The sequence below is a fragment of the Falco naumanni genome, chromosome 13 (assembly GCF_017639655.2).
Source record: "Falco naumanni isolate bFalNau1 chromosome 13, bFalNau1.pat, whole genome shotgun sequence".
Lineage (NCBI taxonomy): Eukaryota > Metazoa > Chordata > Aves > Falconiformes > Falconidae > Falco > Falco naumanni.
Window position 1 is genome coordinate 3,657,882 of NC_054066.1, and position 22,587 is coordinate 3,680,468.

General features: G+C 56.6%; 1 protein-coding gene and 6 non-coding genes across 7 annotated transcripts; 1 reads left to right on the plus strand and 6 right to left on the minus strand.

Annotated features, from left to right (window-relative positions):
• Positions 1 to 521: 521 nt before the first annotated feature.
• Positions 522 to 640, minus strand: LOC121097203. The gene has a single exon (XR_005830849.1). It is a non-coding gene; the product is annotated as a 5S ribosomal RNA (ribosomal RNA).
• A 571-nt stretch (positions 641 to 1,211) lies between these two features.
• LOC121097205 lies at positions 1,212 to 1,330 on the minus strand. The gene has a single exon (XR_005830851.1). It is a non-coding gene; the product is annotated as a 5S ribosomal RNA (ribosomal RNA).
• A 571-nt stretch (positions 1,331 to 1,901) lies between these two features.
• LOC121097206 lies at positions 1,902 to 2,020 on the minus strand. Its single transcript, XR_005830852.1, has one exon. It is a non-coding gene; the product is annotated as a 5S ribosomal RNA (ribosomal RNA).
• Positions 2,021 to 2,595: 575 nt separating this feature from the next.
• Positions 2,596 to 2,714, minus strand: LOC121097207. Its single transcript, XR_005830853.1, has one exon. It is a non-coding gene; the product is annotated as a 5S ribosomal RNA (ribosomal RNA).
• Positions 2,715 to 3,285: 571 nt separating this feature from the next.
• Positions 3,286 to 3,404, minus strand: LOC121097208. Its single transcript, XR_005830854.1, has one exon. It is a non-coding gene; the product is annotated as a 5S ribosomal RNA (ribosomal RNA).
• Positions 3,405 to 3,975: 571 nt separating this feature from the next.
• LOC121097209 lies at positions 3,976 to 4,094 on the minus strand. The gene has a single exon (XR_005830855.1). It is a non-coding gene; the product is annotated as a 5S ribosomal RNA (ribosomal RNA).
• A 2,089-nt stretch (positions 4,095 to 6,183) lies between these two features.
• On the plus strand, positions 6,184 to 22,381 carry EFHD1 (EF-hand domain family member D1). The gene is made up of 4 exons (XM_040613382.1): positions 6,184 to 6,558; positions 14,235 to 14,382; positions 19,472 to 19,606; positions 20,707 to 22,381. The coding sequence occupies exons 1-4, from the start codon at positions 6,263 to 6,265 to the stop codon at positions 20,839 to 20,841; spliced, it is 714 nt and encodes a 237-aa protein (XP_040469316.1). The 5' UTR covers positions 6,184 to 6,262; the 3' UTR covers positions 20,842 to 22,381.
• The last annotated feature ends 206 nt before the right edge of the window (positions 22,382 to 22,587 follow it).

Genomic DNA, 22,587 nt, shown 5'->3' on the forward strand with positions numbered 1-22,587 from the left:
CAACCCTACAGCCACCCCCAAGCCCGACGCAGGGCGCCCGCAACGGACCCCCGCACACCCGACGCACAACCAACGCCCAACGCAACGCACGCAACTACCCCCATCACGCACCTGCCCCGCACAGCGCCCATGCAGACCGCGCCACAAACACCTACCCTGCTGGCACACCGCCCTACAGCCCTCCTCGCTGACCGGGCAGGGCAGCACCAGGCAATCCCCGCGCACACCTGAACCACCAGCACCACGCACGCAACAACGCCTGCACCTACCGGCCGCAACGCAACGGCCCCCCGCTACCTAACGGCAGCCCTCGCAACAGGCAGCTGCCACGCTCGCTCCCACACCACGCTTCGGCCCTCCGCAACGAGGCCGCGGGGCAGCAGGCCGCCACCACGCCCGCCCGCCCCCCCCCGCCAGCCTGACCCGCCCAACCAGCACCAGCTCACGCGCAGGGCCCCCAAGCCCCCGCAACGCCCCTGCCGCAAAAGGGGGGGGCTTCCCGCAGGCGCGCGGCGATAAAAAGCCTACAGCACCCGGTATTCCCAGGCGGTCTCCCATCCAAGTACTAACCGGGCCCGACCCTGCTTAGCTTCCGAGATCAGACGAGATCGGGCGTTCTCAGGGTGGTATGGCCGTAGGCACCCTCTCTCCCGCCAGCAGCCCTCTCCACAAGCCCGCCACACGCTCACGCGCAACCCTACAGCCACCCCCAAGCCCGACGCAGGGCGCCCGCAACGGACCCCGCACACCCGACGCACAACCAACGCCCAACGCAACGCACGCAACTACCCCCATCACGCACCTGCCCCGCACAGCGCCCATGCAGACCGCGCCACAAACACCTACCCTGCTGGCACACCGCCCTACAGCCCTCCTCGCTGACCGGGCAGGGCAGCACCAGGCAATCCCCGCGCACACCTGAACCACCAGCACCACGCACGCAACAACGCCTGCACCTACCGGCCGCAACGCAACGGCCCCCCGCTACCTAACGGCAGCCCTCGCAACAGGCAGCTGCCACGCTCGCTCCCACACCACGCTTCGGCCCTCCGCAACGAGGCCGCGGGGCAGCAGGCCGCCACCACGCCCGCCCGCCCGCCCCGCCAGCCTGACCCGCGCAACCAGCACCAGCTCACGCGCAGGGCCCCCAAGCCCCCGCAACGCCCCTGCCGCAAAAGGGGGGGGCTTCCCGCAGGCGCGCGGCGATAAAAAGCCTACAGCACCCGGTATTCCCAGGCGGTCTCCCATCCAAGTACTAACCGGGCCCGACCCTGCTTAGCTTCCGAGATCAGACGAGATCGGGCGTTCTCAGGGTGGTATGGCCGTAGGCACCCTCTCTCCCGCCAGCAGCCCTCTCCACAAGCCCGCCACACGCTCACGCGCAACCCTACAGCCACCCCCAAGCCCGACGCAGGGCGCCCGCAACGGACCCCGCACACCCGACGCACAACCAACGCCCAACGCAACGCACGCAACTACCCCCATCACGCACCTGCCCCGCACAGCGCCCATGCAGACCGCGCCACAAACACCTACCCTGCTGGCACACCGCCCTACAGCCCTCCTCGCTGACCGGGCAGGGCAGCACCAGGCAATCCCCGCGCACACCTGAACCACCAGCACCACGCACGCAACAACGCCTGCACCTACCGGCCGCAACGCAACGGCCCCCCGCTACCTAACGGCAGCCCTCGCAACAGGCAGCTGCCACGCTCGCTCCCACACCACGCTTCGGCCCTCCGCAACGAGGCCGCGGGGCAGCAGGCCGCCACCACGCCCGCCCGCCCGCCCCGCCAGCCTGACCCGCGCAACCAGCACCAGCTCACGCGCAGGGCCCCCAAGCCCCCGCAACGCCCCTGCCGCAAAAGGGGGGGGCTTCCCGCAGGCGCGCGGCGATAAAAAGCCTACAGCACCCGGTATTCCCAGGCGGTCTCCCATCCAAGTACTAACCGGGCCCGACCCTGCTTAGCTTCCGAGATCAGACGAGATCGGGCGTTCTCAGGGTGGTATGGCCGTAGGCACCCTCTCTCCCGCCAGCAGCCCTCTCCACAAGCCCGCCACACGCTCACGCGCAACCCTACAGCCACCCCCAAGCCCGACGCAGGGCGCCCGCAACGGACCCCGCACACCCGACGCACAACCAACGCCCAACGCAACGCACGCAACTACCCCCATCACGCACCTGCCCCGCACAGCGCCCATGCAGACCGCGCCACAAACACCTACCCTGCTGGCACACCGCCCTACAGCCCTCCTCGCTGACCGGGCAGGGCAGCACCAGGCAATCCCCGCGCACACCTGAACCACCAGCACCACGCACGCAACAACGCCTGCACCTACCGGCCGCAACGCAACGGCCCCCCGCTACCTAACGGCAGCCCTCGCAACAGGCAGCTGCCACGCTCGCTCCCACACCACGCTTCGGCCCTCCGCAACGAGGCCGCGGGGCAGCAGGCCGCCACCACGCCCGCCCGCCCGCCCGCCCCGCCAGCCTGACCCGCGCAACCAGCACCAGCTCACGCGCAGGGCCCCCAAGCCCCCGCAACGCCCCTGCCGCAAAAGGGGGGGGCTTCCCGCAGGCGCGCGGCGATAAAAAGCCTACAGCACCCGGTATTCCCAGGCGGTCTCCCATCCAAGTACTAACCGGGCCCGACCCTGCTTAGCTTCCGAGATCAGACGAGATCGGGCGTTCTCAGGGTGGTATGGCCGTAGGCACCCTCTCTCCCGCCAGCAGCCCTCTCCACAAGCCCGCCACACGCTCACGCGCAACCCTACAGCCACCCCCAAGCCCGACGCAGGGCGCCCGCAACGGACCCCGCACACCCGACGCACAACCAACGCCCAACGCAACGCACGCAACTACCCCCATCACGCACCTGCCCCGCACAGCGCCCATGCAGACCGCGCCACAAACACCTACCCTGCTGGCACACCGCCCTACAGCCCTCCTCGCTGACCGGGCAGGGCAGCACCAGGCAATCCCCGCGCACACCTGAACCACCAGCACCACGCACGCAACAACGCCTGCACCTACCGGCCGCAACGCAACGGCCCCCCGCTACCTAACGGCAGCCCTCGCAACAGGCAGCTGCCACGCTCGCTCCCACACCACGCTTCGGCCCTCCGCAACGAGGCCGCGGGGCAGCAGGCCGCCACCACGCCCGCCCGCCCGCCCCGCCAGCCTGACCCGCGCAACCAGCACCAGCTCACGCGCAGGGCCCCCAAGCCCCCGCAACGCCCCTGCCGCAAAAGGGGGGGGCTTCCCGCAGGCGCGCGGCGATAAAAAGCCTACAGCACCCGGTATTCCCAGGCGGTCTCCCATCCAAGTACTAACCGGGCCCGACCCTGCTTAGCTTCCGAGATCAGACGAGATCGGGCGTTCTCAGGGTGGTATGGCCGTAGGCACCCTCTCTCCCGCCAGCAGCCCTCTCCACAAGCCCGCCACACGCTCACGCGCAACCCTACAGCCACCCCCAAGCCCGACGCAGGGCGCCCGCAACGGACCCCGCACACCCGACGCACAACCAACGCCCAACGCAACGCACGCAACTACCCCCATCACGCACCTGCCCCGCACAGCGCCCATGCAGACCGCGCCACAAACACCTACCCTGCTGGCACACCGCCCTACAGCCCTCCTCGCTGACCGGGCAGGGCAGCACCAGGCAATCCCCGCGCACACCTGAACCACCAGCACCACGCACGCAACAACGCCTGCACCTACCGGCCGCAACGCAACGGCCCCCCGCTACCTAACGGCAGCCCTCGCAACAGGCAGCTGCCACGCTCGCTCCCACACCACGCTTCGGCCCTCCGCAACGAGGCCGCGGGGCAGCAGGCCGCCACCACGCCCGCCCGCCCGCCCCGCCAGCCTGACCCGCGCAACCAGCACCAGCTCACGCGCAGGGCCCCCAAGCCCCCGCAACGCCCCTGCCGCAAAAGGGGGGGGCTTCCCGCAGGCGCGCGGCGATAAAAAGCCTACAGCACCCGGTATTCCCAGGCAGTCTCCCATCCAAGTACTAACCGGGCCCGACCCTGCTTAGCTTCCGAGATCAGACGAGATCGGGCGTTCTCAGGGTGGTATGGCCGTAGGCACCCCCTCTCCCGCCAGCAGCCCTCTCCACAAGCCCGCCACACGCTCACGCGCAACCCTACAGTCACTCCCAAAGAAATACAAAGACCACCACAGTCCATGGAACCCACACACTGAATGAACTGCGATCCTGGCACAGGAGAACCACAGCACTACAATAGAGTGGGACGCACGCATCCATACCCCAAAGGACACCCTCCCTGCCCCAGCAACAGACCTGGACAGCATCCCCTGCCTCGCCCACTCAGCCCAGTACAGCTCCAATGACTCACATACTGAAGTAACAGGCAACCCTGTCACATGTCAACCCCGGTTTACCAGAACCCTACCACAACAAAGCAGAGCTACTCATAAATCAACAGCCTAAATAAGAGCCCCCCTGACCCAGTAACATCTCTGACTGGCATCCTTCCAACCTGCGCCATAGTTCTTGACCAGGTTCAGTGCCTATAACTTTTCCTAGTAGTGCACTGCTATCCTTTTCCTAGTAGCCATACACAGTTATCATGATCAACGAGAACAGGTCTTCATACCTATAGTCCTTTTTCTTTTTCCGTCTTCCTTTTCCTGATTGTATTTTGCAGATGTCTGTTGCTTTCTTCATTTTATTTCCCGGCTGTCATACCCCAGATGTTTACCTCCAGCAGATGGCACCCTTGCTGTGCTCTTGGTGTCTTCCCCTTAGCTTTGCTCAGGTCTGGGACACCCTGCTGCTGCACAAGGGCCTCTGGGCTCCTGAGTCTCAAGGGTGATGGGTGGCCCTGCAGCAGCTCCCTGCTCTCCTCTCCACGCCGCTTGGGTGAAAGGAGCCAGTCTGTTCCATGGATGTGGCACTGAGGGCAAAGCAGTGTGGGCACAGCACATGCCACCCCTTTCGCTCAGCAGCTGTTTTTTCCAGGCAGTCCTGGTGTGATACACCTGCCACGGCCTTCCCATGCCACATGCTGTGGTGACCATGCAGCCACCCCGACCCTCGCTAGGGCAGCCGCTAGAAGGCCGAGTCGCTGCAGATGGCCTCAGCAGTCATTTTCTGAGGAGGCTGCATGGGAATGAGCTTGCCCAAGAGCGTCAATTGTAGGTCACGACATTATGGTAGGGTCAGAGAGCTGCTTACCACCTGCCTGGAGGTGTGAAACAGCCACGGAACAGCTGCTGGGACAGGTTCTCCGCTATGCACAAGCTTGGGCAAGTGGGAGCCACAAGCAGGCAGAGTGTCGGAGCCAGTGCTTTCCTCTCCCCCTCCTCCCCGGTGGGTAAATCCCATCAACAGCCACCCTAAGGCGCCCCACACCGGCCCTAATCCCACCCTGCCTGGCACCATCAGCCTCCTACCAGCCGGGCTGGGGGGTCCCGGGGGGAACCCGGCAGAGCCCGGGGACAGCAGGAGTGGCAGTGGCGCTGGCCCGGGAGGGGCGGCGGGGTGGTGGGAAGAGGCCGCCAGCCTCCTGTGCTCTCTGGAGGAGGAGGGGGAGCCCAGGCTGCGCCGAGCTTTGTCCCGGGTTAATTTTAGCCCAAGGAGATAAGAAAGAGGAGGCGTAGAGCAGAGCTTAAGGGGTCCCTGCGCCCCGGCGCGGGGCAGGCCTGGTCTCCGCCGTCCCTGCAGGCGTGGGGCGGGCCGTGGGGTGCCCGGGGGGCCTAGCTGCTCTTCCCGGCCACGGGGGTCCCGGCGGGGCTGGGGGCTCGGCTCAGCCCACGCAGCGGCTGTGGGGTATACACGGGCCGTACGCCCCGGGGCCGGGACAGCGCCCTGCCGTGGGGTGCGGGGGCTGCCCGCGGGGGACCCTGCCCGCGGGGGGGTGCGCTGGAGGGTCAGGGGGGGCTGCGCTCGAGTGTGGCGGGGGTTTCCCGTTTGGGACAGTGGGTACCTGCCGGGGGTTGGTAACCTATGCGGGTGTACCGGAGCGGGGTGTGTGTGTGATTCCTGCGTGGAAGAGTGTGCTCGTGATGGGGTCAGCCTGCGGGGGTACACCCGGCTGCGGGGGTACGTGGGGGGCGTACGGGGTGCAGGACCCACCACGGCCCCTCGGTGCCGCCGCGCCTCCTTAAGCGCCGGCCCCGTCCCGGCCTCGTCCCGCCCCGCCCCGCCCCGCTCCCTCTAAGTGAGGGAATAAAGTTGCGGGCCGGGGCAGGCGGGCCCGGCCGGAGTGGAGCGGCAGTGCGCGGCCGGCCATGGCCTCAGAGGAGCTGGCGCAGAAGCTGCAGCGGCGGCTGCAGCTGGAGGAGAGCGGGGCAGCGGCGGCGGGCGAGGCGGTGGCGGCCAAGGGCGAGGCGGGAGCCGGGGACGAGGCGGAGCGGAGCTGCCTGACGGCCAGCGCGGGCGCGGAGCTGAGCGCCAAGCTCTGCCGGCGGCAGGACATCAATGAGGGGGCGGCGCAGCCCCGGCGGGCCGCCGTCTTCAACCCCTACACCGAGTTCAAGGAGTTCAGCCGCCGGCAGATCAAGGACATGGAGCGCATGTTCCGGCTGTGAGTGGGGCGAGGGGCGCCGGGGGGGGGGGCGCCTGCCCGGCCCGGGGCTCTGCCTGCAGTTCCCCCGCAGACCCTCCCTGCGCCTTTCCTCGGGGCGCATCTGGCGAGGGGCTGCCCGCGCTTGGCGCGATCTTCGCATTTCTCCGCGGTTTTGCGGTCGGGCTGGAGGAGGCTGCGGCGGGGTTCCCCTGTGGCAAAAAACCCAGATTGTCCCTGTGCTATGGGGGGTTCGGGGTTCGCCGGGGACCCGCGGCCGGAGCTCAGCCCCGCGCTTAGCGGCCGCTCTGGCGCTGCCTCCCGGGTTTGGGACGGTGGCACCCGGGAGCTGTGGTTTTGGGGGACACGCTGGGTGGGACGGGGTGCTGGAAGGGTACAGGCGCTGCTGCCCCATGCCCAGGGGCACCTGGTGGGTCTGTGTCGTGGGGCCTCGCAGCGATGCTGCACACCTGCCTTCCACAACTGAGACCCCCGGCAGCTCTGCCCAGCAGTGCTGTAGCTCCTTGCACGGTCCCGTTTGCTAGGCTCGGTGCTCCCTCCCGTGCACTCAAACAAAGCTCGAGCACAGCTTGCTCTTGGTTTCCCTTTCTGGAGGGCTGCGCTGGGGGCCTCCTCCCGGCAGGAGGGTTTATATTGAAGTCAAGCTGCTGGTGGCAACACGGGGAGCTGCTACTGTAAGCAGAAAGGCTTGGTCCTTCCCGGGGCCATGATCCTGCCCTTATCTCTCCTCTGCAAACCCTATCCTACCTCCTGCAGTTGGGCTGTGCCTAAGTAGCTTTCGCTCTCCGTACTCAGGTTTCCCCCCAGCACCACAAGCCGCTGTGCCCCTGGGGACCCCGTTCTCCTGGCCCCAAGGAGAGGGGGCAGGCAGGCAGGGCTACCGGACTGGGGATCAGCTGCTGCCAGGCATGAGGATGCAGTACCACAGAGTAGCTACGTGGGCTGTCACAGCAGGGTGCAAAGACCTACTTTAGCTTACAGAGGTGACCGCAGCAGGCTTTGTAACTTGTTAGGTTCTTGTCCTGCTACCTGAAAGCTGCCTTGGGCACCCTGGAGGCTGGGTTCGTTGCAAGGAGACCGAGACCCTGGTTGAACACTCCTAGCTCATGTAGTTGTGGTGTGTTGCTGGCCCTTGCCAGGGCTGTTGCTGCGGGATACTAGGCAACGGGCTTTTGTGAGCTCAGGTCTGGAGCTCTTTGTTGCACAGGCAGCATCGTGTCGGCAGCTGGGCGCGGGAAGGGAGGTGGTCCAGTTGAAACTGCTGCTCTGCTCGATCCTGCTCCCATCTTGACAATGGTTGAAGGGGATCTCACTCTGCAGAGGGCTGAGATGTGACGCTGTAAGGGCAGGAGGACAAATGATGCAGGCAGCTGCAGTGCCCAAAAGCCACAGGCGAGAGCCTGGAGCAGGCAGTGGTACTGCCTCAATAGCGATAAGGTAAGGAACAGCAGTGGTTTGGGAAATGAAAAGTGGAAGAGCTGAATTGCGGCCGAATTTTTCAACAATGAGCTCATTAAACGCTGGCCTTGTAAGTGGGGAAACCTAGGCTTTACAGTTGAATGCTAATCAGCTGGTCAATGTAGCTGGAAAACATTGCTTGCCCTGTGAGGACTATCGCAGCTGAGCGCTGGCCAGTCATGCCAGAAGGGGAAGAAGCTGGGCTGTGTGCTCCCCTGTGCTTCCCAGGCAGGCGGATGGAAAACCCCAACCTGGTTTTCACTCTGTTAAAGGCACCTGGCCTTTGCAGTGGCAGAGGATCTGGTCTTTGCTCCATCTGCTGCGTGCAACCCACTTCAAGTAGCGGCTGACACCACGTGCTCCATGAGGAGAGGAAATGTTGCCCTTAATTCCTGTCAGTCAGAGCTTGAGTTAATGTGATTAAGGCTTTTATTCTCTGTGTGGCTTATTGGTCCTGGCCACCATGAACCAGGGTCTTTCGTACTAACAGTGAAAAATAAGCCTTTGACAGACAGGTATGTATCTTCATTGCCATGGGATGCCAAGTTTCCACTATGACACTTTGTATTCAGAAGTGTTTCTTATCAGTTTAGTGGAACTTGTAAATCTGTAATTCAGACTAAACTTGAGCCTGTGGGACCCAGGCAAGGTGTGGGCTGGGTCAAGGTGCTCCAGTCAGGAAGAGGGAGTTGCTGGTGACAGCAGCTGCTCTGGCATCTGTCAGCGTATCCCATGGTGCGGCTGGTGGCTGTGACTGCCCTGTGCCAGGGTGGAAGCAAAAGGCTTGTCTGAACATGGGACTTACTGAAATCCAGTGCTCCATCCAGGTGCTGTGTGCTGCTGTCTGTGCCGGGAGCATCCTTCCAAAGCTGAAATTATGCTCCCTGCTCCTGCTGCCATGGTTGGGTGGGCTCACTTTTCCCTGTCTTGTCCAAGTCTCTTGGCAGCATCCCCCCATTTCAATCCCATTCCCCCAGAGATGGGTGTGAGTATCTGCTGTAGGTGCTGGGGCTGTGCAGGAGCACGTGGGGGCTGCTGGGTGCAGGCAGCTCTTGGGGCAGGGTTTTTTTTTGGCAGACGGACCAGGAAGTCTGCAGCTCAGGCTAATTATAATGTGACCTAATTAGCTGCCTATTCTGACAGTATGTGAGGACTGTGGTAACCATGATAACCTCCCTTCCCCAAGTCTTGCAAGTGAACCCTCAGGAGCTCTGGAATCTCACAGCTCCCATTGGTGCCATCTTGTCCAGGGAAATGGTGGAGGAGGGTGTGAAAGCCAGGCTGTGAGGCTGTGCCTGGCAGGAGTGACCTTTCCAAGGGATGTAGGGGGCAAGAAAACAGCCACTGGCTTCATCTGTAGGGTGCGAGGGAGTGGAGAAATTCCAGCCTTGCTATTACATTTGTATTTAGGGAATTTCATATGCTGCCCACATGTTTCACAAGTGCTTTGTGCCTGGCCAGTGGGAGAGGCTGTGATGTCCCCTTGCCCTCCTGGAGCCACTTGGGAGCCCCTTGCCAGGTGCCCCTGTACAAAGGGACGTTCTGATGTGCTGCAGCAGACCTATTCAATCCAGGACTGCTGTGCTCCCAGTATGACTGGCTGCCTCTAGAGTCCCAGCAGTCAGGGAAGTCACACCCATGGGGACTTGGCCACCCAGCCTTGGCACTGCTGGTTTCAGTGCCTTGGGGTCTTGCCCAGCATCACAGAGCAGATCCTCCTGGAGGAGACTTTCATCTCGCCTTCATGTTCCTCCAAGAGCAGGAAAGCTTCTGCTACCCAGGTTGGGGAGGATGGAGCTGCACATGGCTGAGGAGCCTGTTCCTGTCCCCGGCCTGGTATGGAGGAGTTGTTTCCAAAGCTCTCTGCAATAGAACAGAATAATTTCAGTTGGAAGTGGCCTACAACCTGTCTAGTCCAACTGCCTCACCACTTCAGGGCTGACCCAAAACTCAAAGCATGTTTAGTGCATTGTCCAAATGCTTCTTAAATGCTAACAGGCATGGGGCATCCACCACCTCTCCAGGAAGCGTGTTCCAGTGTCTGACCACCTTCTCAGTAAAGAAATGCATTCTAATGTCCTGTTTGATCCTCCCCTGGGGCAGCTTTGAGCCCTTGCCATGGGTCCTGTCACTGGATACCAGGGAGAAGAGATCAGCACCCTTCTCTGTGTAAGGTGCAATGCAATGCTCAGAGGGAGTAAAGTACTAAGAAAGGGTTTTGAAATATTTAAGAGGAGATTATTACTACTTCAGCACCATTACTCTGGCGGCTTTATTTCAAAGCCTATATTAGGCCGTTGCAGCATGCAGGAACTGCAGATCAAAGCACAAGTGCCCACAGTGTATGGAGCAAGCTCAGGTACAGCAAATGCATACAGGGAGGGCAGGTTTTCTTTCCAGCCTTTCTGAAGAAGCATGAATGTTTAGAAACCACTCTTTGATCCTTCAGGATTTGGGATTTCTCATTCAGCTGTCCTTTTTTGTTTCCTTGGGGTTTTTCGTGCAGCTGGGAGGTGACTGCAGAGTCAGTATGGGTGATGCAGTCCTTGGCATCTCCTTTGTCTTCCCTTCCTGATCCCTCTTCTGCGGTGTAACCCACTAGCTACACTGCATAACACCAGTATAATGATTGCACTTGGGCAGTAATTGTGTGTCACACTTCTTGCTCATAAGCAAGTCTATTTGGCAAGTATTCCCTCCATCCCCCCTGGTTTCTGCTCCCACTTTCCTCCCCCAGTGCTTCGGCAGCCAGGCACGCTCTGCAGCCTGGGTGGAAGCAAGCCAGCGTGGGAATCTGGGCGCATCCTTGTTGCAGCAGATTTTGGCAGCCGCTGCCTGTGTCTTATCTGCTGCCAGGAACGCTGTTGCGGCGGCGCTGTGAAGCCTTATCTCAACGGCCGAGGTGCCTGTAGCTGCCTGCGGCATCCCGGCCGTCACAGGTGGGGACTCGCCATGGCACCGACTTGCTGCTGGAGTTGCCTGCCTGCCTGTGATGTGAGATGTCTTTGCCCGTTGACACGAGAACCCCTCTGTCCGTAATGCCTGTGCATTGCCGGGGTGAGGCTTGGCTAGCAGCCCAGAGAGCTTTGAGCCCGAAGGAAGCAAAGCTCCAGTGTCACAGCAGGACAGTGGGGCTGGGGGGGGCTGGCAAGGCACCCAAGTGCTGTGTACTCATGCTGTGCTACTCCTGGAGCACAGGATGGCTCCCTGGGACACTGGAATGTGTTCAGGGGACAAACTTGCCTTGGTGCCCTCCAGCTCTGCCTGTGAGGGTTGACCGGTGTCCATCACCAGTACAGGGCTGCTCTGCAGGCAGTCAAACGGGTGTGAGCAGTATTGGGGGCTGGCTGGAACCCTGGGCCCTGAAAGCGAGCTCCCAAAAAGCAGATGGGGGGGGTTGGTAGGGGTGAGGTGTGCCAGAAGCATCAGCTGGCCAACAAAGTGCAGTCCATGTCATGACTAGTTGTGCGAGTGCCTGTGTCTGAGGGGGAGCGATGGGGAATGAATTGTGCCGTCTCTCATGCCCTATAAATACGCTTCTCCCTAAATAGTCTGCCTGCGCTGCTCCGCTGCTCGGTGGCAGCCGAGCGGCTGTACCCAGGTCCTAAAATACTTGGGCTGTTTTAGCAGGCAAGGGGGGTGGGGAGGGAATGCAGCAGTTTGCAGGGTGCCGCTGTTGCTCTGCAGGGGCTTCAGTGTCCCTCTGTCTGTCTGTCTCTAACTGCAAGGGACTGGTAACCTGATTTCAGGGTGCACCTCTGGGCCAGCTCTACCCCAGCCTGGTGTGCTTGATACCCATTGTGTGGCTGTACAGCCTGCCGCTCTGCCACTGAGGCCCGCTGCTGGCAAGACCCCATTTCTCACAATCCTGGCTTTGTGCTGCCTCACTGCAGGGATGACGAGAACTGAAGCTGTACCCCACGCTTAACCCTTTCGGGGCAGTGCATTTGCCCCGGGCTGAGTGCCAGGGCAGGCACTGAGGGCCCCTGTTTGCCTGTGGGTAGTGCCTGTACCAGAAGGGTGAGACTAGAACGGCAGCTGCAGGCTGGGTTTGTGCCCTCCTCCTGCCTTCATCTCTGTTACCCAGCGGTTCTGAGAGGGGCCGGGCAGTGGCCTGACCCCAGATGGGCAGCCCTTGGTGGGGACCTTGGTGTCACCGTGCTTCCACACCCAGCCAAAGGGCAGTGTGAGCTTTCTGGGGGCAAAAAAAACCCCTAACCCCAAGTGCCTCCGTGCCACTATATGCTTTGCTGCTTTATCTGATCAAAGGCACTGCCTCTCCAGCCACCTAACTGCAGAGGAATGGCTCCACACCCTTTCTCCCAAACTTAAAGGAAAAGCAAATTGACAATTAAATATTGCACTTACTATGCTTCTGTGAGGTCTTGAAAGTGTGTTTCTGAGCTGGGCTGGGTAACGTTGTGAATGTGTGCCTTAATTAACTGATGCCTTCCTTGCTGTGATGAACCCACTGCCTTTCCTCTGGATGACGTCTCAGGTCTGTGACCTGGTTTCTGGGCTGATGGAAGTTTCTTTCCTAGTTTTCCAGAAAACTGTCTGGCCTGGTGGGCTCCTGGGTTTGCTGGGTGCAGAGCATGCAGGCAGATTGGTATCTGGGGCTGTGTGCAAGCCTGGTGGTGATGCTTCTGTCGTTTTGGGTCTCTTGAGCCTGGGACACTTGGAAACAGAGACAGAGAGAGTATAAAAGATGGCTGTAGAGGTGGTGGGACTCTGGAAAGCCATGGAGGTCACTCCAGTTTGGGGGAAAAGTACCCTGTGCCCATGCTTGTGAAGGCAGGGGCAGAGCTCTTGGCTGCAGCCCTGCCTTGTGCTGCCTACACCTGCGAGCAGCTCCAGGCCAGCAGCTTTGTTCGTGCCTTCCCCTGCCACAGCTTCCTCTGCGGCTGTGAGGTTTCTGAGCTGGAAAGGGCTTTCTTCCAGGGTAACCACAACTGTGCAGGTCTCGATCTGGGATGGCTACAGCCTTCCTTTCTTTGGAAGAGAACTAACAGTCAATGAAAAATGATGGGTGGGAGGATTTGACAGGCTCCTGCCAATGGGAAAGCTTCAGCGCTGTGCCTAGGGCTTCTGTTCTGAATGATTGAAAGGATTTAACTCTGGGGTTGAGATGGTGGCAAGGGGGCATTGGCAGGCTCTGCATCGGGGCTGAGCCCAGCTTGGCAGACCCTGCCCTGTTCTCCCATGCGAGCCCCCAGCTCTGTATTGGACCCCGATGGCAGGACCAGGATGAGGGAGGGCTGCTGATGGACTGTCTGATAGCAGAGCACCCATCCCTGTGGCCTTTGGACTTTGAAACCCAGTGATGGCCCTGGTGTGTGTGAAGCGCTGGTTGCTGGGTGGGCCGGATGCTTTACTCACACCTGCAGCAGGTGTCAGGATGAATTGGTGCATGCTCCCAGGCTAAGCATGGCAGGTGGCTGCCTCCCCATCCCTAAAGCACTGTGCCCCTTGCACAGGTGCTCTCTCCTCCTGCAGAGTCCTTGCAGTCCTTTGTGCTCCATTAGGGGTGTGGTCCCGCTCCAGCCTTGCTCCTAGAGGTGGGCACTGGTTTCCTCTGCCAGCCTGGCCCTGTGATCCATCCATGGCACCAGCTAGGATTGCTGTGTTCTGCCAGGACTACCTTTCTGCTTTGCCTGGGGACACTGGATAAACAGCTGCCCTGAAGCTGAGGTGCTTGTGTAGTACAAAACCATTTTGGAGAGGACAGATCTTAACAGCTAGAGGGGGTGTGTTTTGCCTGCAAAGATAGCTAGCTGCTTTCTGCTGGGAGGTTCTGGTTGGTCTCTGCTCCTTGTTTCTCCACAAAAAGAGCAGAAGACCTGGCAGCAGCTGGCTCTGGCATGCCTTTGCCTCACTGCACTGGTATATAGTGTAAGCTGTACGTGAGCAACCTTTGTGGAGACACAAGTGGGTGAGATGGAAGTCCCACTGAGACAAGCTGAGTTCCTCTGTGCTCCTTCTGTGTGGGTGGTTTGGTCTGAGCTCTCCTGAGCACTTCTCTCTCTGAGACAGCTCTGAAAGCTGCCAGCTACTTCCTTGAGCTTAATATTATCTCAGCACTGGCCATGTCATGCAGCTTCCCCTCTCCTCTGAGCTTTGAACCACCCTGTGACTTTATCCATTTGCACGGTTCCTCTTCTGAGAAGATGGATATGAGGGACGATGGAGGCTGACCCCCTGCCCTTTGCACCCCACAGGTATGACTCAGGACGGGATGGGTACATTGACCTGATGGAGCTGAAGCTGATGATGGAAAAGCTGGGAGCCCCGCAGACACACCTGGGGCTGAAGAACATGATCAAGGAGGTGGATGAAGACTTTGACGGGAAGCTCAGCTTCCGTGAGGTGAGGGTGGCTGCAGGAGCAGAGGGGGATGTGGTTGCGGGGCAGAGGGAGGAGGCAGCCAGGCCCTGTGCTGTGTATGTAGTCCTGTCCCCTCTGTGTTTCTCCAGCTGCGGGTGCAGTGGAGAAGCAGGTGAGCTTCCCGATGCCATGGGGAGCTCAAGGTGCAGAGTGCTGTCAACACGCATCTTCACATGCCAGTAAATGTTACCTGATGCCAAAGCTCTTCAACCTCCCTGCTTGCTTTGGGAGCACATTTGAGCCCTGCTGTAGCTTCCTGGGAGTGCTGACAGAGCTCCCTGCCATAGCTGGAGGTGGCATGCCCCTTCAGTCACAAGATTTTGTTGTTGGGCTCTTGTGGTACAGTGGTTCAGGCCTCATTTCAGGTGCAGGGCAGTGTCTCGACTTGGAGCAGCTCGTCTCATCGGGGCACAGGAGGCTTCCTCTTCCTGGCTGTATTGGGGCCCTCTCTGTGTCACACAGTGACCAGCCATGGCAAGCTTCATGAGGGGTGGTCACTTCCCTGCAGCAAGGAATAAACGTGGTGATGCAGCAGTTTGGTACTGCATGCTGGCTCAGCAGGGACACCCAGTGAACAGGTCTGTCTGCCACTGCTGTGCTGAGACCGCTTTGAGCAGCATGGGCAGGCCAGGAGTGGCTGCTGGATAGAGGAAGAGGGAATCTGAGCAGTGACCTCAAGGGTACCCAACTCATCTCAGCAGGAAGGGGGAGCCCAGGTAAGAAACCCTCCTGTTGCATCATCTTGTTCTAGGTTTTGATTCCTGTGTCAGTCAGAAGTATGTGTTGCATGTGCCTTTCTGAATTGACAGCCCCTTAGGCAACAGGAGGGCCAGTGCTGCTTGTGTTCTGCACCAGTTGTGACAGCTGTGCTGCTGTCCTGCTTTCTCCTGGCCCAGGGGATGGCTGCGATGGGCCCCCAGCAGCTGGGCTCCCTTGTTTCTGCAGGGGCTGTGCTCTCACCATGCCTCCTCCAGGGTGGGGGTTTGGTTGTGGAGACAAGGTGCAGAGCTCTCCACAGCTCAGGACATAGAGTTCTTCGTTTTGGCAGTGCCAAGACCTTTGACAGCACCTGGGGGAGGATGAACAGACAGGGATCATGACCAGCTTGGGCCAGTTGGGGTGTGAGGAGTGGCTGGCAGCTCATAGAGCTGCTGCAGTATCTCTCAGTGCTGGTGTGTCACACCTCACACCATCTCCCAAGGGTTTTGTTGCATTTCTTTTACTGCAAGAGGGCAGCAATAGAAGACTGAGACCAAAGACTGTTGGGTTATGGGGCCCAGCAATTAGAGAGGGGGAAAGATTTGCAAATCTGGGAAGTGAGAGTCTGTCTGTTCACACCAGCAAAGCCCTAAGCTGGCAGATTCTTTGGGCAGGGAAGGACATGTGCTGGTCAGAGGTGAACTGGGGGGTAGCAAAGAATCCAGCAGAGCAGGAAGAGCGCCGTGCTCTTGGCCCCAGGACAGACTGGGATTGCCAAATTGCTGTGTGGGCTGGAGGAGCCCTCTGTCTCCCTGCATGCCTCCTGGGCCACCTTTCACCCTGGGTGAAGAGCTGGGGGCAGCCTCTGGGCTTGCTGCAGGAGCCCTCTTTGCATTTATCCTCAAGGCTCTGGAAGATGCTGTGGTGTCCTGGCATCAGTGGCATGGCACAAGTGGCAGAGCAGCTCCTCTTCTGTTGCCACCTGTTTGGAGCACAGCCGCCTGTCAGCTGGCATGGGCTGCCTGTGCTGCCAGCCCTTGGCATGTGACATGCAGCAGCTGGTGCTGTTGTAGCTTCTTGCCAGATGCAAAACAATGGTCAAGCAAATGCAAGCTCGAGTGGCACACGGGTTGGAATGAGGGAGCATCATTGGCAGAGGTCTGGGGACAAATTACATAGCAGCTTTGGCATGTACCCAAAGCTTCCTGTGGTAGAGAAGAGCAGGATGCTTCTTGCCTTGTTGCAGATGCCCTGTGTCCAGCTGCTGTGTTTGGACAGAGGACTGGCAGGGAGGTAGGTTTCCTGGTGCGTGAGGAGGCCCGAACCAGGCCGTAGCCATGTCCCACTGCTTCCCGTTGGTGGTGACAAAGAACTATATAGAGGGTGAAGAAGCTGACTTGGGGCACTGACAACACAAGGAGAAATGCTGGTCTAAATGAGTATCCAAACTCAGCAGAGTGTAGCTTGAGCACTGGAGGGCTATTGCCTGTCTCTCCAGAGTCCTGATGTACCTGCCTGACCTACCTCGTGGCCTGGCCAGACAATTGCTAAGGACCTCTTTCACTTGCAGCAGGTCACCTTTTGCTGCTACTTTAAGTAGTCCCATCCCAGGTAGACTGTTGCCAGGATAGCAGGCTTGTAATGGCTTTGACTTGCTGCTGCTGAACCGCTGGCCCTGTTAGGAAAGCTGCCTTCGACCGTTGACCTTTGAAGTGTCCATCAATACATCAACAATTAACTGCACTAGACTCTGTGACTCGAGCAAAGAAATTTAGGCTTAAAACTATTAGGTACTGTGTATGTGGGGGAAAACCACCTTTGACTGTCTGCTTCCGTCATTACCACAGGAAACCAGAGTTAATTGCTGTAATGGTAATGTGTAATTACAGCTGCTGTCTAGAACCTGCAAAAATCCACCCACTGTCCCCTGCACCCACACCAGCTTAAATGCTGACCCACATCACGTGTTTGCTAGCAGAGTTGGTGCAAACCACAGCCTTGGGTTGCACTGCTTTTTTGGCAAGCTGTTTGCAAGGCTGCTGCTGGTGGTCAATCCTCTACCTTTCCACACATCCCGGAGGCCAGCATGGTGCCTGGTGGGGCTGCATAACTGCAGCATTGCTCTGAGACCTGGCACTGTGGGACAGATCTTGGATCATGAAAGATGTGAGAGCAGATACACCTCTTATCTCTTTTAAGGTTAGTGGAATGGAAAGGATGTGTCATGTTGCCCTCCTTGAAAGCACTGCTTTTAAAGGTACCACCATTATTCACTTTTGCTTCTTTGTTGATAGTTTCTTGAGGCTTAGCTGCATGTGATGCGTCCGGGGCCCAGCAAGGGTGTGAGACAGGCTAGGAATGGCATCTGAATGCAGATTGCTGCTGTTTTCTAGTTAGTAAGGACTGATGCCTTGAGGGCAAATAACTGGTGAGGCCAGCTGCAGGCTGTGTGCTGACTTGAGGAAGGATTGCTCCTGAGCTCCTGTGGAAACCAGCATGATGCCCCTAGTCCACCTAGCTGGGTCCTTGGGGCTGACATTATGCAGTGTCTGCCCCAGCTGGTGACTCAGTCTCTGGCTTCTTTTAGCTCAGCCCACCCTTTGTGGCCACAGCAGTCTGTATTCCACTGGAGGACTGCTGCCCCATCCCCTAGTTTCAGCATGATTCATGTGCACTTGTACTCTGACTGGGTGTTTCCAGTCCCTCCCCAGGCAACAGCTGTACCAGACCTCAGGATTGTGCTGCCTCCGCTGCCCTTTTCCGATGCCAGGAAGTGGGACTTGCAGGGTGGAGCAGAAACTGTGAGGAGGAACCATGACTAATGCCAGCCTGGCTGCCAGTCCTCTGCCTGGAGGTGGAGGAGGAGAGGAACTAGCCTGAGCCCAGCGGATCTGAGCAGAGGGAGAGGATGTCTTGGGGACTATTTGGTTTCTTTCTGAGCAGGATGTTCTGCCCGTTCAGTAGAGCATCATTTAATTTCTTACATGTGTTTGGAGGGGGAAAAGTTCCCTCCCCAAGCACAGCTTGCTTTGTGGCTGCTCTGTGCTGAGCGCACACGGGGTACAAGGCTGTTGCATGAAGCAATGCCGGGTGACGCTGCCTCTGCGAGAGGGCAGCCAGCGCTGCTGTCATCTCCACACCCTTCCCCATGGGAGGCCTTCCCAAACGCTTGCATTTCCACCAGCTTCTGCGAGGAACTTGAAGCAGTCGAGCGCTTTAGGGGCTGGCTCTGCATGGATGCTGGGACTCTGCTGCCCTCCTCCGGGACAACTTGGGCTCTTCGGAGGAAGAAGCAGTCTCAAGCCTGGGAGCCTGAAGAGCACGGCGCTAGAGATACTTGATGTTCCTGTGCAAATGGATTTCAGGCCCACCCTACATGGTATGCGCAGCCCTGTGCCCTGAAGTGATGCAGTGGCACAGCTTTGTTGCTTTTGCTCCTTTTGTATTCAAGTGACTTGTCCCTGTCTCTGTTCTTTCTGTGCTGTTCCAAGCACTGAGACAGCTCCTGGAGCGGCCAAGAAGAGCAGGGATTTATGGGACCTCTCAAATCCACATAGAGCATCCACATCTTAAACTGGAGTTTGGTTAGCAGGTGGAAAGTGATGCAGAGGTCTTTATTTTTAAGTGGCAGATTGTGTCCCTTCTGTAAAAAGAAGAAAAGTGTGTTTTCCTGGAGCGTAATACATCTCTTTTTGTTTGTTTCTCTTTGCAATTCATTTGCCAATACGCGCTTTGCTGTAGCGAGTCTGGATTAGTTAAATGTCTATGGTCCAGTGCAGGACAAAGGTTTCAAAACAAGCAGCTCTGTGGACGCTTGTTCAGCCACTCTATCACAAAGGCATGTACACACCTGGGCTGCTGCTTTCTCTAACTGGAGTGCACTAGTGTCTTGGTTCAGGTGTGAGCTAGGGTCTCTTTGCCCTGCTTTCATTGTCATGGGATGTGATGTGAGTCCCCAGGACACTGGGGAAGCTGGTGGGGAGCTTATGAATACACCATTAGTGTGTGGGGACATAAAGAGGTATATCTGAGCCCACCATACAGTTGTACTAGGCAGGTGGAGAGGTGGCCTCCTTCCGCTGGCCATGGAGCAGCCCAGGCTTAGTAGGAACTATGCTTTACCAGTGGTCTGCTCTGTAGGAAACCACCTCTCCTATGAGATTCTGACCTCTTTTAGTCTAACAGGGCTGTATACTGGAGCCAGGGCACCAGAACATAAGTTCCGTGGTATCACTTCATTTATATAGTCATGGTTTCTTTTGCTGAGAAATGTAAGTTCCAGCCCCCTCCAGGTGAGTGTCTGTGCTGTTTTTATTTTATGTTGTTCGAGGCTCAGTGAAGAACTTGAATGTTTCCTCTCTTGTCTTGCTAGTTTCTGCTGATTTTCCATAAAGCTGCAGCTGGGGAACTTGAGGAGGACAGTGGCCTGTTGACTCTTGCGAAGCTCTCGGAGATAGATGTGTCCATTGAGGGAGTCAAAGGAGCCAAGAACTTCTTTGAAGCTAAGGTATGGTGTGGCACAGACACATGAAAAGCTCTGCACACAGGCCTTAATTGCCACAGAGAAACAACCCTGCTTGTTTTTCAACAGAAGATAATGCCATATTTCTCTGTAGCTAAAAGGATGTATATTTCATGCCCCTCAGCCATAGCTTTTCCCTTCAAACTTTGTTGGACTCCAGCTACAGCCTTCATCTACAGATCAGTCTATACTAGAACAGTTTAATTTACCATCTCTACTCTGAGCCTTACCCTGCTAGAGCTGACTGGCTGATATGTGTCCCTGTGGCTGGGAGTCCTATGGGACTAGCTGGCTGACCACTTTTAAAGACAAAAATGTCCTGGAAACTAATGCAATAGGGACAGAGTTTCCCATTTTGCAAAACCTCCCTGAACCAGAACACTTAGAGTTCAGTGGTGAATAGAGTGTTTTGGAGTATAGGATTTCAGACATCTTTCTTGAGCAGCTCTCTGTAACCTTTGGAATCAGAATTGTTCTGCAGGGTCCTGGGGTTGGCAGAAAGAGTGTTTCACCATTCGGAGCTGACAAAGCACCCTTTTTGAAAGCTCTCTTGGAGAGAAAATAATCCTGCTTGTTTATATAAGAAGTTTTTTCCCAAGAGCATAACACGGCTATTGCACAGCAGATGTACTGAGATGAAAGCTGGAAAAATAGCCAGCAAATAAACAATGTCTCTTTGATCTGCAGATTATCCGTGGTATAGTATGATGTTCTCAGATCTGGCTGTGATTCAGAACTGTTTTTTGCAGTAGTTTCTCCTACTGTATCTCACAACTTATGCTATGCTGCCTGCTTACAGAAAGAATGTATGTGACCTGGTACTGATGGCATTGTTTTGGTCACTTGTTAGTGACTTATTAGTAAATGACCTTTCTTTTGTTGATGTTAAAGTCAAGCAAGCTTACAGGTATTGGGTGTAAATAACCAAGCACTGCAGTGTAATTAATACTTAAACCATCTGACAGAGCTTCCCAGCAAGCACTGTGAGGTGTAGCAAGCAGTTCTGTGTTGCTCATCCGGGAGTAGTTCAGGCTCTGGCTCTCCCTCTGATGCAAGGCTTGACACTTATTTTCTCTCTCACAAAGGTTCAAGCTCTCTCTTCAGCCAGTAAGTTTGAAGCAGAGATAAAAGCTGAGCAGGATGAGCGAAAGCGGGAAGAGGAGGAAAGGAAACACCGTCGAGCAGCTTTCAGGGAGTTAAAGTCTGCATTTACCCAGTAACCAACCAGCCAATATACACTCCAAGATTGCACATGACTTGGTACGTTTCCCAGATCAGGGCTTTACCTGGAGAGAACTGCCTGGATCCTGCCTAAAACTTGTTACAGCTTTGCTAGCCTTCCTCTCCTGAAGATCCTCCTGAGTTTCTAAGGGCACAACTCTTGCATTTACTATGCATTCATAATGATGTGGATCATAAGAGCTGTGTATGTGCTGTTTGCTCTGGACTGTCAGGAGCACATCACCCTGAAGCAGAAACAGCAGGTAGCAAATCATGGGTGAGCACTGTCAAGTGTCATGTTCACCTACTTCATTCTTTCCTTCTTTTCTATACATTCTTTTTCTCTTAACCCCATATTAATTCATTACTCGCTTACAGGCAAGTAGTGATGTCTTGTGTAAATCAGGATGTACAAAGTACACCTTGACTTCCTGTATGTTTATACTGCTGTTTGGTGTTGTCATGCATCTTTGGTTATCCCTTTTCCTCTTCTTCAAAGCCCTGTGCCACAGGCACTGTAAGAACACTGTGAAGAGAGAAAGATAGTTACTAGGGACATGGATCAAATTAATTACAATTTCCTGTAGCATTTTCTGCCATCCAGCATATCGGAGAGTCTTTCAGTTTTTCTTCTCTGAAGTGCCATAGTAACAAACCTTTCAATAAAAGGCGAGATTTCCTAAGACTTTGAAGGTAGGAAGCTGACTCTCTTAAATGAGAAAGAGAAAACTGAATTGTTTGACCATGTGTTGTCTTTCACATTCCATCACATTTAGTCTACAGTATGGTTTCACTGTATTTTCCAGCCTTAGGCAGCTGTATCTGTTTTTAAGGGGTATTGCCAGCTGGACAATGCAATCGGATGGCACACTGGGGTTTTCTATTTGGAAATTTGCTTATATCCTGAATCACGAAGGTGACATTGTTTGATTTTTGTTAGAGCCATGACAGATAATACCAGCCCAGCATACTGAGCAGTCCCTGCTCAAGAAGGGAAGAGCTGCGAGGTGACCACTGAATTCAGCTGAACTGAATTCAGAGAGCTTGCATTATATTAGCCATTTTCTTCTGCAAACACAGGAAACTTGCCCACAAATGTTAAAATGCCCACTGCTTGTCTGCGTATGTATGCTTTAGGTCATGGCAGGGGAGCTGTGTTCCCTCAGAGACCTCTCTTGAAACATGGATTTGCTCAAATTCTGCCTCTGCTATTGCCCCAGTTTGTGCATATTTTTTTTTTCCTTCCAGAAAGAAACTTGCCAGCTGTCTTTTCACTTTTCTGTTTTGCTTCTTAAACTGTGAGCACTAAACTGTGAGTGTGGAATAATAAATAGAAAAACCTCTACTCTAATGTCAGGTGAAAGAATTGCTAAACAATTAAACTGTGTATATATACCTTCACAGATTATATTTTATAAATCACGCTTTTTTAGCTAAATATTTATAATTAAATGTTTTTATACTTTACAACAAAGCAGATAATTTCATCTTCAGTTATTTCTCCTGTTGCTGAAATGTACAAATAAAGCATTATCTCCAGTCTTACCTGTGGTTTATTTTAGGTCCCTGAGTTTGTTCACAAATTACAGTACTGATCCCCAAAGCTCTGCATCATGACTTGGATGAGGGAAGTGTTCAGTCCCTTCTTGATAGCACTTCCCCTTCTGTACAGCAGTTCTGGTGTAAAAAGCCCTGATGTTTGCAGTTCCTCAGAAAGGGACATGGCTGTGCAAATATTTGAAACA

Coding starts and splice junctions, on each gene's coding strand:
- EFHD1 (XM_040613382.1), top strand. CDS start 6,263: ATGGCCTCAGAGGAGCTGGCGCAGAAGCTGCAGCGGCGGCTGCAGCTG. Junction 14,383..19,471: donor GGAAGCTCAGCTTCCGTGAG/GTGAGGGTGGCT, acceptor TTGTCTTGCTAG/TTTCTGCTGATTTTCCATAA. Junction 19,607..20,706: donor AGAACTTCTTTGAAGCTAAG/GTATGGTGTGGC, acceptor TCTCTCACAAAG/GTTCAAGCTCTCTCTTCAGC.